This window comes from Erinaceus europaeus, chromosome 3 (assembly GCF_950295315.1).
Source record: "Erinaceus europaeus chromosome 3, mEriEur2.1, whole genome shotgun sequence".
Taxonomy (NCBI): Eukaryota; Metazoa; Chordata; class Mammalia; order Eulipotyphla; family Erinaceidae; genus Erinaceus; species Erinaceus europaeus.
The window spans coordinates 113,911,872-113,924,745 of record NC_080164.1 but is presented as its reverse complement, the minus strand read 5'-3'; the positions used below and the strand labels follow the sequence as shown (position 1 = coordinate 113,924,745).

General features: G+C 38.9%; 1 protein-coding gene across 1 annotated transcript; it reads left to right on the top strand.

Annotated features, from left to right (window-relative positions):
• Nucleotides 1-8,061: 8,061 nt before the first annotated feature.
• Nucleotides 8,062-8,557, top strand: LOC103115274 (large ribosomal subunit protein eL31-like). The gene has a single exon (XM_060188598.1). It carries the CDS (start codon nucleotides 8,062-8,064, stop codon nucleotides 8,398-8,400), a length of 339 nt encoding a protein of 112 aa, XP_060044581.1. The 3' UTR covers nucleotides 8,401-8,557.
• Nucleotides 8,558-12,874: the final 4,317 nt, after the last annotated feature.

Sequence of the window (12,874 nt, the reverse complement as noted above, 5' to 3'; positions counted from 1 at the left end):
GGATGGGTATCGCTCCTGGCTCAGGCCCTTCTGAGAGTACACTGTTTCCCATTGTAAACAAACTGTCTCCCTTTGAAATGGTTTTTGGCAGACTGCTGCTGTCATGATCTGTGATGCTCTTGTCTCTGATCTATCCCACAACTGTTACCAAGTTTTTACAGATCTCCAGCCTATATTGCAGGACAATTAGAATGCTGTGCTACAAGCCTTTGGGAAGGACCCTGTCACCTGCTGCCTGCTCCACAAGGCACACCCAGTGAGAAAGACCTTATATTGTGATCCTGAGTACACCAACTGCTGCAAAGGTTGCCGGAAAGTGGCACTAGATTCATCACACTCCTTTGAAGAGGACAGTTGCTGATCCCACTGACCCAAAAGAAAAAAAAGATGAAGATGAATCAAAGATTTGATTCTCGGCTAAGACAAGTGGGGAATGTAAAAGGCAGTAGCCTTGAAATTCCCTTTTTATGCAGTTGTTTGTTAAGTGCTTTTAGTATGAGTTGCTTGTAGTATGAGGTGTAAAATTCCTTGCCCCTTCCCCCTTGAATAAGCAGGACCTAATCAGTGAAGGCCACCCATTGTTCGAAAGACCCTGCCTGGGGACAAGCCTTATCAGGACCTTTGAACAGACTTTGTGGTGTGCTGTCTACCGGATGGGTGGTCATAGCCAATGGCAGGAGGATGTGGTGACCCTGCCTGGTTGAATTCTATTGGTTGTGTGATCTTACTATATTTGAAACTAGCCCGCGCTTTGCTTTGAATGGATCATGCTTTTGCTAAGTTTGAAATGATTGGATCTTGTGTTTGCTATAGCCCGTTATTGGATGTAGGTTGATAAGGTGATGTGCTCCCCCTCCCTGAGTGTAGTCTGAATTCCTATAAATTGTATGGTTTGAGCCCTGTTCGGGGTCGAGCTCGGTAGACTAACACCAGTCACCATCTCGGCCCGGATTGCAATTCGTCAATAAACATCTTTGCTTCCTTACAGTGGATGGTGGTTTGATTTATGCTCGCTAACAACATCACATCAGATATACAACACAGCGATGCAAATAGTCGCATATAATGCAAAACGAGTTTGACAAGTCTAATTAGCATTCATCGCCACAAAGCACTACAATGTTTTCTTGTGATGAGAACTTTAAAAACTTACTTTCAGCAACTCTCAAATATGAAATACAGTCTTATTAACTCTGCCCCATTGTCACTGTGACCTCTGTCGAGGACTTATTGTCTATGTTTCCTAGTAGGAGTTTTATAGCTTCAAATCTGACACTTAAGTCTTTAAATTTTGTGCATCATAAGAACATAATCAAAACAAAATCAGGAGCAGTATAAGCATACTTAAAAGCAGCCAGTTTCCAGTTTATTGTTAAAATCATTTAGTGATGCAGACACATTCATCTCCTATCCTTCTCTCATTCTTGTCCTCTGTTTCTGTATTTTCTTATCTATGTGGTGTGTGGCAAAATGGGGTGGAAGGTTAGACTACTAAAATTTCTGAAATTTGAGTAAAATAAAATGACTAGAACTATGTAGCAAAACATGAAAACAAAATACAAATATATTGTGTCTGGGTAAGGCATCGTAGTGGCTACATAAACAGTGACAGAAATGGTTTTCAGTCTCGGTTTTACTAGCTCTAGTTGCCAGCCCAAACAAATAACAATTTCCTTAAGCCTAGTTGTAAAATAGACTACACCATTGGTGGTAGACATTATAAGATTAAATGTCTAAAATTGCCTGTGATGTAACGAAGGCTTTTTAAACAGATGCTAGATATAGAACGTCTGTGTGTACACAAAACACTGTCAAGGCCATCACTTCCCATCCTTTAGAGATGCAGCATGCACACATAGCATGGCTTGCTGTATAATCTTGCCAGCATTCAAGACTGTGGACAGATATAGAGTCCTCAAAATAGCTCCAGAGTCTTTGAACAACTCAGACTTAACATGGAAATAAGGTTTAGTGTTCAGAATGTCCTGTTACATTGACCTAACTGTAGTTGTAAGCTTTCTATTCATAACTGACATTATTTTTCATGTTAACAACACAAGCATTCAATCACCAGTTATACTAAATAAACATGGCCATATTACCATTTTCCAAAGTTGAACAGCTTGAGAGAGAGAGAGAGAGAGAAGAGCTTAAAGCTTAAAACTAAAGCTGGTATGTTTTCTTATTCTTTGTTTTCTTTTCATATTTGAACATCTCTGATTGAAATCAAAAAATGTTTTATAACCAGTGGTGGGTCTTAGCTTTCCTGGCTGCACTTTTTATTTCCTAATAGATTATAAAATATTAGTGGGTCTTAGAACTAATGAAGTCTTACGTTTGATGAAATATATTAAGTGGCCTGTGTAAATCAAGAGTAGATAATGCCACCAGGTGTCTCAATAGCTGACCATTGAGGGGCACCACTCTGATGACTACTACTAATGTCCTGCCATATTTCAGTCAGTATTGTAAAATTGAAGAGAAGTGTATTATTAGCAGAATACACTCCAATTTAATAATTTTTCTGAGTATTAGAGTGGCAATTTTTTTCAGAGATATAGCAACAATTTCTGTGTAAATACCCAAGGGTCATAAGCGCCAGCTTACAAAATAAGTTTAGGAAACTTAGCAGGAATTAATAGACTGCTTTATTTTTACTTGACAACTTCCATCACCAAATTCACCATAAAACTAAATTAGCGATCTCCAAGAAAACTCAATCATACCACATCCAAGTCATGCTGTTGTTTTACGTAACTTCAAACTAGTAATAAATATCTTTCGAGATTTTGACTTGTTGTGTTCGAAATCATGAGAAATATTACCAGTAAAGCAGCTAGTTGGCATCTTATATTTTATTCATTTGGATTTCTAATTCTTTAAAATACTTATTCCCCAGAAAGGGGAAGGGAATAACACCAGGGGAGGTTGGGGCCCTAAGTCCTTGTGGTGAAATAAGATGATGGCTTAGGGTGAGGGTGAAATAAATGTACTAATGCTTATCTTGGAGAGATGTAAAAATATACCCTTTTGGCAACAAAAATCAATACTTCCTCAATAAAATGACATTAAAGTTAGAAAAAAAAGTCAAGAAAAATTTTTTTTTAAGATTTTATTTATGAGAAAGATAGGAGGAGAGAGAAAGAACCAGATATCACTCTGGCACATGTGCTGCCAGGGATAGAACTTGGGACCTCATGATCGAGAGTCCAAAGCTTTATCACTGTGCCACCACCCAGACCACAGAAAAAAAATTAACTTAAGGAATTTCTAGTTCAATCTTTTAAAATACTTTATTGATGACTCTTTAGTCACCATCAGGCCACCCCATCATCTCAGGCCCTAGTCGGGGATTCCTGAGATTCCTAAACAGACAGGATAGTCCTAGACCTCAAATCGATCCCTCTCTCCATTGTCACTGGTCATCTCCATCAGGAACAATACAATAGATGCCTTTATGGGCCCCCATAGGACCTTGCCCTCAATGTGGATTAACAACGGTAGAGAAGATTCCATCCTCCAAAGGGATGGAATAACATGCTATATCTACCACTTAAGGAAGATGGGTCCTGAAATTGGGGCTACTTGGAATGATCCTACTCATCACCACAGAATGTGAGCTCAGACCTACAGGGATGCAGAGGTTACATATGCTTCTAAACTGAATATGGGCCCCAGATCAAATCAATGGGATTTACAGTCAACAATATTTATATACCTTTCCCATATTTGGAAGCTATTCTCTTCCCTGATCCAGGTTTCTAGCCCTTTTTCCAGCCATGGCATCATCTCCCCAGACACTAACTTGGGTCCACCTGCATATCAGATGTCAGACTCAGGAAAAAACAAACAAACAAAAAACTAGTATAGCCATGGACCCTTTGGAATGTAACTAAAATAGTCAATCTACAAAATAAAATAGCTATCTACAAAATGGAGACACCCAAATCTTCATCTGCAATATTCCAACCTTTAGGTTAATGATTAGTCAACAATTTGTTTGGCTTTATATCTTAACTCTGTTTTCAGCCACCAGGTCCCAGATGCTACCATGATGCCAAGCAGACTCCTCTGGGCAGTCTTGGAGCCCTGCTTCCCCAGAGCACCGCCCCACTAGGGAAAGAGAGAGACAGGCTGGGAGTATGGATTGACCTGTCAATGCCCATGTCAGCAGGGAAGCAACTACAGAAGCCAGACCTTCCACCTTCTGCATCCCATAATGACCCTGGGTCCATACTCCCAGAGGGATAAAGAATAGGAAAGCTATCAGGGGATAGGATGGGATACGGAGTTCTAGTGGTAGGAATTGTGTGGAGTTGTACCCCTCTTGTCCTCTGGTTTTTGTCAGTGTTTCCTTTTTATAAATAAAATTTTTTTTAAAAATGTAAATACAATCAGATAAGACAGATAGGCATTGAGAGGGAAGAGGAGATAGACAGGTAGATAGAGGCAGAGAGATACGTTCAGCACTACTTTAGCACTTATGAAGCTTCTTACCTGAAGGTAGAGACTAGGGGGCTTAAACCTAGGTCGTTGTGCATGATAGCATGTATACCACTGCCAGGTCTCCTACTATTTTTTTTTTGCCTCCAGGGTTATTTGCTGGGGTTCAGTGCCTACACTAAGAACCCACTGCTCCTGGAGGCCATTTTTTCCCCATTTTGTTGTCCTTGTTGTTGTCATTACTGTTGTTGCCATTGATGTTGTTATTGGATAGGACAGAGAGAAATTGAGAGAGATAGGGAAGACAGGAGGTGGGGAGAGAAAGATAGACACCTGCAGACCTGCTTCACCAGTTGTGAAGCAACCCCCCTGCAGTTGGGGAGCCAGAGGCTTGAACCAGGGTCCTATGCCTGTCCTTGCGCTTTGCGCCACGTGCGCTTAACCCGCTGTGCTACCACCCAACCCCCATTTTTTTGTTTCTTTTTACCTAAGTAAATGATATGACAGGATTAAATCGAATCTGTATAAATGGATAAGAAAATGAGAATTGTTTCATATTGTTTCATAAAATGGGTCCTGCCTTAATATAAAATGAATTTTATAGCAATAAAGATATTATAATGATGAGACAAGTTACTGGGGATGTGTTTAGTAATTCTTTCTTTCAAGTAGAAACCAATTTTCTTATCTACTACTTAGAATGTGCCTACCTGCAAGTAGGAATGAAAAAACAGATTCTAAGTCTTCAGTCATTACTACATATCAATTTGATTATAGATCCCTAGTAAGCAGAACTCTCAGAAAACAAAGAATACAGTTTGTCTTTTCAGTATCATGTAACTTACATCAATACCGGGCAAGTCAAATGCACTTTAAGTTTACATTATTGACACTCCTCAATTTTTAATATCTTCAGAGACAGAGAGTAGAAGGGAATTTTCTGTTTATCAAAGAAGCAATGATAAAACACAGTAAGTCAATATATTCTCATGTCTAAAAGGAATTTTTAAATGATAATAAAATAGGATGAATGGAATGACTAGCAAGAAAAAAAAAGAAAGAAAGAGAGAAAGAAAAAAAGAAAGAAACCAAACCAAACCACACCAACCAACCAAACAAAAACCTGCCACTATCTGGAACCAAAGTGAAATTCAGGAAAATGGAAATTACAAAGTTCATTTGTAATTTAAATAATTATTTACAATGGACTTGAGTTCTTTTATAGTACTATATTTTCCTAATCTCAGTCATCTCCACTCACAAAGGTACTCTCAGGAAATATTTACTATTGTGAATCACTATATATTTTAAGTCACATTAACCATAAAAAGATAAAAAGCTGTATGCACCACTCAGAAAAACCACCTGATTTCCCACCAAACACCGACAGTCAGTGACAAATAGTAGACTTCAACTCAGTTGTGACTTTGTGATATCTATGTGCATTAATTACACTTTGTACATTAGAATTCTCTTATATGAATTTTTACTGAAATTAACTAGTTTTAGCCTATCTAGGTTCATATCCTTCTTTGAGATTATGATGAAATTAAGGAAACCTTTCATTAAAGAATGTGCCTAGGTATTAGGTATCACAGTATCTCACAAAGTTATAGATACATAGGCTAGGGTTTAGGGTAGTGGGTACAGTTGTAGATACACAGGCTAGGGTTTAGGGTAGTGGGTACAGGTGTACATAAACAAGAGGCTATTTATGTAACTCAAAGTGAAACACATAATAGTCCTCTGTGATCAGACTTAAAAATGGACTTCCTATCTTCCTTCCACCCTAATATCCCTATTCTCATCTGCTCTGTTCATACTTTTTGGTTTCTATTCATTAATCATTTTGTCCCACTTTGTATCTTGCTGCCTTTCAGTCATCAAGTTTCCAAATACTACTATGATTTCATCCTGATTTCCCTGCGCAGACAATCTCACGAATGTGTCCTGGAAACTCACCTAACCAGAGCTCTATCTCACTAAGGAAAGACAGAAACAGGCTGGGGGTATGGATCAACCTACCAATGCTCGTGTCCAGCCGAGAAGCACTCGCAGAAGCCAGAACTCTCACCATCTGTATCCCCAAAAATATTTTTGACCTCTACTGTCTGAGGGGGACACGTGATAGGGGGAAGATGACCAGAAGGCTCTGAACTCCAACTCCATCAGGACCTGGAGAGAGAAGAGGAAAAAAGGAGGGCCATTTGGATATAGTAATAAGTGTATGTGTGACTTGGAAAGGAAGATGGGACCTTGAGAAATGGGCAAATATATACAAATACAGACAGATAGTTGTATAAATAATAGTCCATATCTGCAATCTTGGGAGAATTGCTGTAGCTTCCAATAAAGGGTTTGAGGATACAGAACTCTGGTGGTGGGAACAGTGTGGGGTTGAATCCCTGTTATCTTGAAATTTTGTGAATCAATATTAAATCACTAATAAATTTTTTTAAATATGCCATGTTTCATGTAAACCTGCATACAATCTCAGTTTAACATACCAAGAGAGAAAAGGGAGATGAGAACAATGGGTCTGTGGGACATAATAGCAGGTGACCATGTGATTTTGCCATGTCAGAGTGAGGTGCTAGTGTTACCATTTTTCTGTGAGACAAGGCAGAAATTCAGATTGTTATATGAAATTTCATATTTTCAGTGTTATCATTTATGCATAGAATAAGCTAACCAAATAGCTTTTAGAATTCATTTAGGCTAGTGAATCATCAGTCAGCTCTAGTTTATGAGATCCCTTATCTAGCAACAGAATTGCTGCAATCATTCCTAAAAGTACCATTCTCTCCTGTCATTTACATTTTTTCACATTTTTAGTGATTTAATAATGATTTCTAAGATTATAGGGTCACCATATCCACCATCAAGTTCTGTTCAACCTTCATACTATTTCTCAATTTTCTTTCTAATTCATTCTTTTTTTTTTTGTATGTTCATGTTTCAATTATCTATATTCTACACATGAGAAAAGCCATTCAGTAGTTGTCTTTTCACCTGCTTAATTACTTCATTAGGAATAATCACCTACAGTTCCACCCCTTAACTGTCTTAAGAAGAGAGCATTCACAGCAGCACAATTTGTGGAAGCAACTCGGGTGTCCAAAAACAGATGAGTGGCTGAGAAAGTTTTGAGATTATATATATATATATATATATATATATATATATATATATATATATGTATGTATACAGTGGAACAATATTCAGCTATTTAAAAATGGTGATTTCACTTTCTTCATTTCATCTTAGATGGAACTTGAAGAAATCATGTTAAGTGAGATAAGTCAGAAAGAGAAGGATGAATATGGGATAATATCACTCACAGACAGAAATTGAAAAATACTCCCATGATGCCAACCTGCCTTTCTTGGGCAGACAACCTCACCAGTGTGTCCTGGAACCCCACCTCCCCAGAGCCCTACCTCACTAGGGAAATATAAAGGCAGGCTGGAGGTGTGGACTGACTTGTCAATGCCCTGTGGAGAAGCAATTAGAGAAATCAGGCTTCCCACTTTCTGTACCCCACAGAAATCTTTGGTTCATACTCTCAGAAGGACAAAGAATAGGGAAGTGCTTTTTTTCCTGTCTAGGCTGGGCAGAATGGCTCCTGCAATGAAAGGTGGCAAGAAGAAGGGCCGCTCTGCCATCAACAAGGTGGTGAAATGGCAATATACCATCAACATTCACAAGCGCATCCACAGCATGGGCTTAAAGAAATGTGCTCCTTGGGAACTCAAAGAGATCCGGAAATTTACCATGAAGGAGATCGGCACTCCAGAAGTGCACATTGACACCAGGCTCAACAAAGCTGTCTGGGTCAAAAGAATAAGGAATATTCCCTACCGCATCTGGGTTTGGTTGTCCAGAAAACACAATGAGAACGAAGATTCACCAAACAAACTATATACACTGTTTACCTATGTAGCTGTCACCACTTAAAAAAAAAAACCTACAGTCAATATGGATGAGAACTAAATATTAATTGTCAAATAAAGTTACACAACCAAATCACTAATAATAGAAAAATAAGTTGAAAAATAAGAAAACACAAAACAGAACTTGGACTGGTTTTAGTATATTTCACCAAAGTAGAATACTCTGGTGTAGGTGGGGAGTGTTCAAGTCCTGGAGCATGATGGTAGAAGAGAACCTAGAGAGGGCTGAATTGTTATGTGGAACACTGAGAAATGTTACACACGTACTAACTACTGTATTTTATTGTTGACTATAAATCATTAATCCCCCAATGAAGAAAAGTGAAGGAGGAGGAGAAGAAAGCATTGAGATTAATAGGTTCAACTTAGCAACTTGAGGATGATGTCTAAAGTTTCCTCTAACACATAACCCAATATCACTGACATGCTCTGTCCTCTCAATATACCACAAATATCTTCCAAATTCCCAGAACAGATATGTAATATGCATTTGTTCACGCTCTTCTAGATTTGGGCTCTGTGTGAGGCACTAGAGAATCACTAACAATAAACACCAAGGACATCAAATTAGCTCACTTAGATCCTGCACTGCTATGCCATGTGTGCTGACCCAGGTTTGAACCTTCCCCCCTCCACATTGGAGGAAGCTTTAGTGCTATGGCCTCTCCCCCTGCCCTCCTCTGCCTTTCTTTCTCACTGTCTCTAAAATTTAAACAAACAAACAAACAAATAAACACTGCCTTTTCCTTGTAGGAGGTCCCAGCCTAGTAAGACCTGAGTCACATAAAGAGTTGGTTGGATGATGTGAAAAAAATTATTGACCAAAGTACAATTGGGATCTGATTCACACTCAATGAAAAGTCCATGTATATATATATTTTTTAAATGTGATTTTATTGTGTTACCACTAATTTACATCAGTTTCTTCATGCATCTTTAATGTAAATTCCTCCCAAGCATAACTACTGATTGTAATAGCATGCTATCGACCAAAAGTCTTACTGACAATGCAGTCAACTAACACTTATCTTTGTATGTTATATGTATCCTATAGTGTATACTTACAATAAAGTAAGCTAGAAAAATGTGTTACTAAACAAATCATAAAGATAAGAAACTATACTTATGGTACTCTGTGGTATATATTGATATTTAATTCTCATTCATCCATCAGTCTATCTCAACTGTTTAAAGAAAATCCATGGATACATGAATATATACAGTTCAAACTGATTTTGTTTAAAGATCAACTCTACAATAGCCATAGGATAAAGAAGAAAATTCAAGTGGAGATTCATGAGAAGAACAAGAGGAAATCCTTGGGGAAAGTCAACAGGCTGAGAAGTAGAGCAAGTATATTTCAGGCTGAGAGAGGACAACAGGAGAGCAACACTGAGCTTTTTGCAAAGTAGCAAGGAGCTTACTGTGGCTAGAGAAAAGATCCAGGATGATGCATAAGTGGGGTCTTACATGTTTTACATGCCATCTTTAGTTGATGTTTTCCTATTCAAGATGGTTAGAGGTATGGTAGTAAAAAGATGATGGCAGGCTATTCAAACATGATGACTTACATCTTTCTTCATAGCAGGAGCACTGAGTCCCTTCATAGGCCATCCTCTCTTGGGGTGTGTTGGTATGCTTCTAAGACCCCTTCTGTTTTATTGGTTTAATCTCCCCTGCTTAACACTGTATTCTATTTACATAAACCACTGTTAACTAAGCACCGCCCTGCCTCCAGGGCATTGGTTTAATCCCACTGTTTCATACTCTCTTTTTGCTCTGCCCCCTCTCCTTGTCACACCATGATTTCCACCAATCTCTTTTTGCTCCACCTTCTCTACGTCACATCCTGTTTCCACCCTACTTGGCGAGTATATATACAGCTGCTCTGTCACCAGAAGCATGAGAAGCACTTCACCAGGACTTCTGTCTCTAACAGGCTCTGGAAAGAGCCTATACACTGATCTGCACTGGCAGCCCCAGGATATATAAGGACAAGATTGTGATTAGAGATAGCTTAGACTGCGCTGCGTTCCACATGAATAAAGACTGAACTGCGTACCACTCAGCCATGAGTATCTGGTCATCTCTTTTTCCCACCCGTGAAGCTAGCCCCTGGCCAGGGTGGCCCATCTGTGCACACAGAAACATGGACAAGCAGCTTGGCCTTACACAACTGAGAATTCCCCTCCTTGAGCTTCCTTTCAAGCAACTGAAACCAACGCAGCTGCAAACTGCACTTTCACATCAGAATGAATTAAGGGAGGGAAAGGAAGTAAATGCAAAAACAGCTGTATTTGAAATCAGTGAGAGAGGAAAGTGCTGTTAAGCTAGTCCACATGGAGAGACATTTGAAATAAAACTCAACTGACCTCATATATAGAAAGACACAAGGGGCTGGGGAGATAGCATAATGGTTATTCAAAAACAAACAAACAAACAAAAAAACTCAAAGCTGAGGCTCTGAGATTCTAAGTTCAGTCTCTAGCACCACCATAAGCCAGAGATGAGCAGTGTTCTGGTCTTTCTGTCTGTATCTTTCATTCTGCATCTCTCTTTCATTAGAATAAAAGAGAGAGAATATATCCTGATATCCTTTGTCTTGCCTGATTACTTCTGAAATAACTTGCTATTTTATTTAGAAATCTCTTACTTGCATCCATCAAGTACCAGCACCATATAAATGATGATAAGCATTATAGGAGCCAGGTAGTGGTGCACCTGGTTAAACACACACATTACAGAGTGCAAAGACCCAGGTTCAAGACCCTCATCCTCACCTGCAAGGGAAAGGCTTCATGAGTGGTGAAGCAGGGTTGTAGGTATCTCTTTCCCTCTCTGTCTCTCTCTCTTCCCTCTCAATTTCCATGTCTATCCAATAATAAATAAATTAAAATATTGTTTTTAAAAAAGCATTATAAAGCAACAAACAGTTATCTGCCTCTATGCATCTTAATGATGAACTACCATCTTGTTGTGGTTCAGGACTCTTGAGGGGTGTTCTCTGTGCCAAATGCACAGTGGCCCAGAATAGGTACCATGTATGCAATCACACCTTTAAAATAAATGTAGTTCATTCATCAAATATGACCCAGGGAAGCAAGGAGAAGAAATCTTCAAAATATGATTTTTATTTTATTGCTTGCCCTTCTACTCCCTGCTGGCCTATGATGGAGAGCTTCTCTCTGTGACAAGGAGACTGGAGCTGAATGGTGTTTCTTCAGTTGCTCTAAAAAGAATGAACACAGCATTCTAAAAGTCAGCTGAGCTTAGTTGCATAGGTAGACAGCCTGCATTCCAGTCAGAGGAGTTTGTATCCAGAGTAAAGGGAGAGGAGATCACTACAAGAGCCAATGATATTTCTCTCTCTTTCTTTCTTTCTTTCTTTCTTTCTTTCTTTCTTTCTTTCTTTCTTTCTTTTCCCTCTCTCTCTCTCTCTCATTGCCTGCAGGGTTATCGCTGGGGCTCAGTGCCTGCACTGTGAATCCACTGTTCCTGGAGGCTATTTTTCTCCCCTTTTGTTTCCCTTGCTGTTTATCATTGTAATTAATGTTGTTGGATAGGACAAAGAGAAATAGAGAGAGGATGGGAAGACAGAGAGGAGAAGAGAAATATAGACACCTGCAGACCTGCTTCACCACTTGTGAAGCGAACCCCCTGCAGGTGGGGAGCCAGGGCTCAAACCAGGATCCTTACATAGGTCCTTGCACTTTGGCCATGTGTGCTTAACCCACTGTGCTACTGCCTGGCCCCCGAGTTAAGGGTACTTCTAGAGTCAATTCATACCCAAACACCTAAATATTTGTCCTCACTGCCATACTGTGCTTTTATGTTGTCTTTCCAAAGACAAGATCTTTCCCACAGTTGTTTAACCTGATATAAAGAAGGCAGCCAGTTAAACTCTGAAGTTTCCTCACTATTGCCTGCAAAATAAAATTTGGTTGACACTAGGGGCTGGAGTTTACCACAAACTGTATTCTAGACAAGAGGATAAATGTTCTCTCGTGAAAAATTTGCTTGGAATTTAAACTTAAACAATAACTAAATAGGCTTAAGAGGAAATAAAAAAAAAAAAAAAGAAAAGGGCCAAATAACAAACTAATCCTCTAGAAAAGAAACAACAACAAAAAACAGTAACAAGACCAACAAACCTGAACTAACTGGCATACAAGTAAAACATCTGATAAATGCCTACACATCCCTTTTCAAAACTTGCATAGGAGACTTACCAAACTGAAACTTAAAAGCTAACCAGAACATAGACCTCAATACATATGCAATAAATTAAATCTGTCAGAATATGTTCTGATAGCACAGTAGAACTAAGATAGAAACTATTGATAGATCCATATGGATCAACCTGCCAACATTCATGTCCAGCGAAGAAGCAATTACAGAATCCAGACCTTCCACCTTCTGTATCCCATAAAGAATTCCTGTCCATACTTTCAAAGAAGGATAATATTCCTTATCCCTTA

Excerpts from the sequence above, each read along its gene's own strand:
- LOC103115274 (XM_060188598.1), top strand. The coding sequence starts at position 8,062 with ATGGCTCCTGCAATGAAAGGTGGCAAGAAGAAGGGCCGCTCTGCCATC.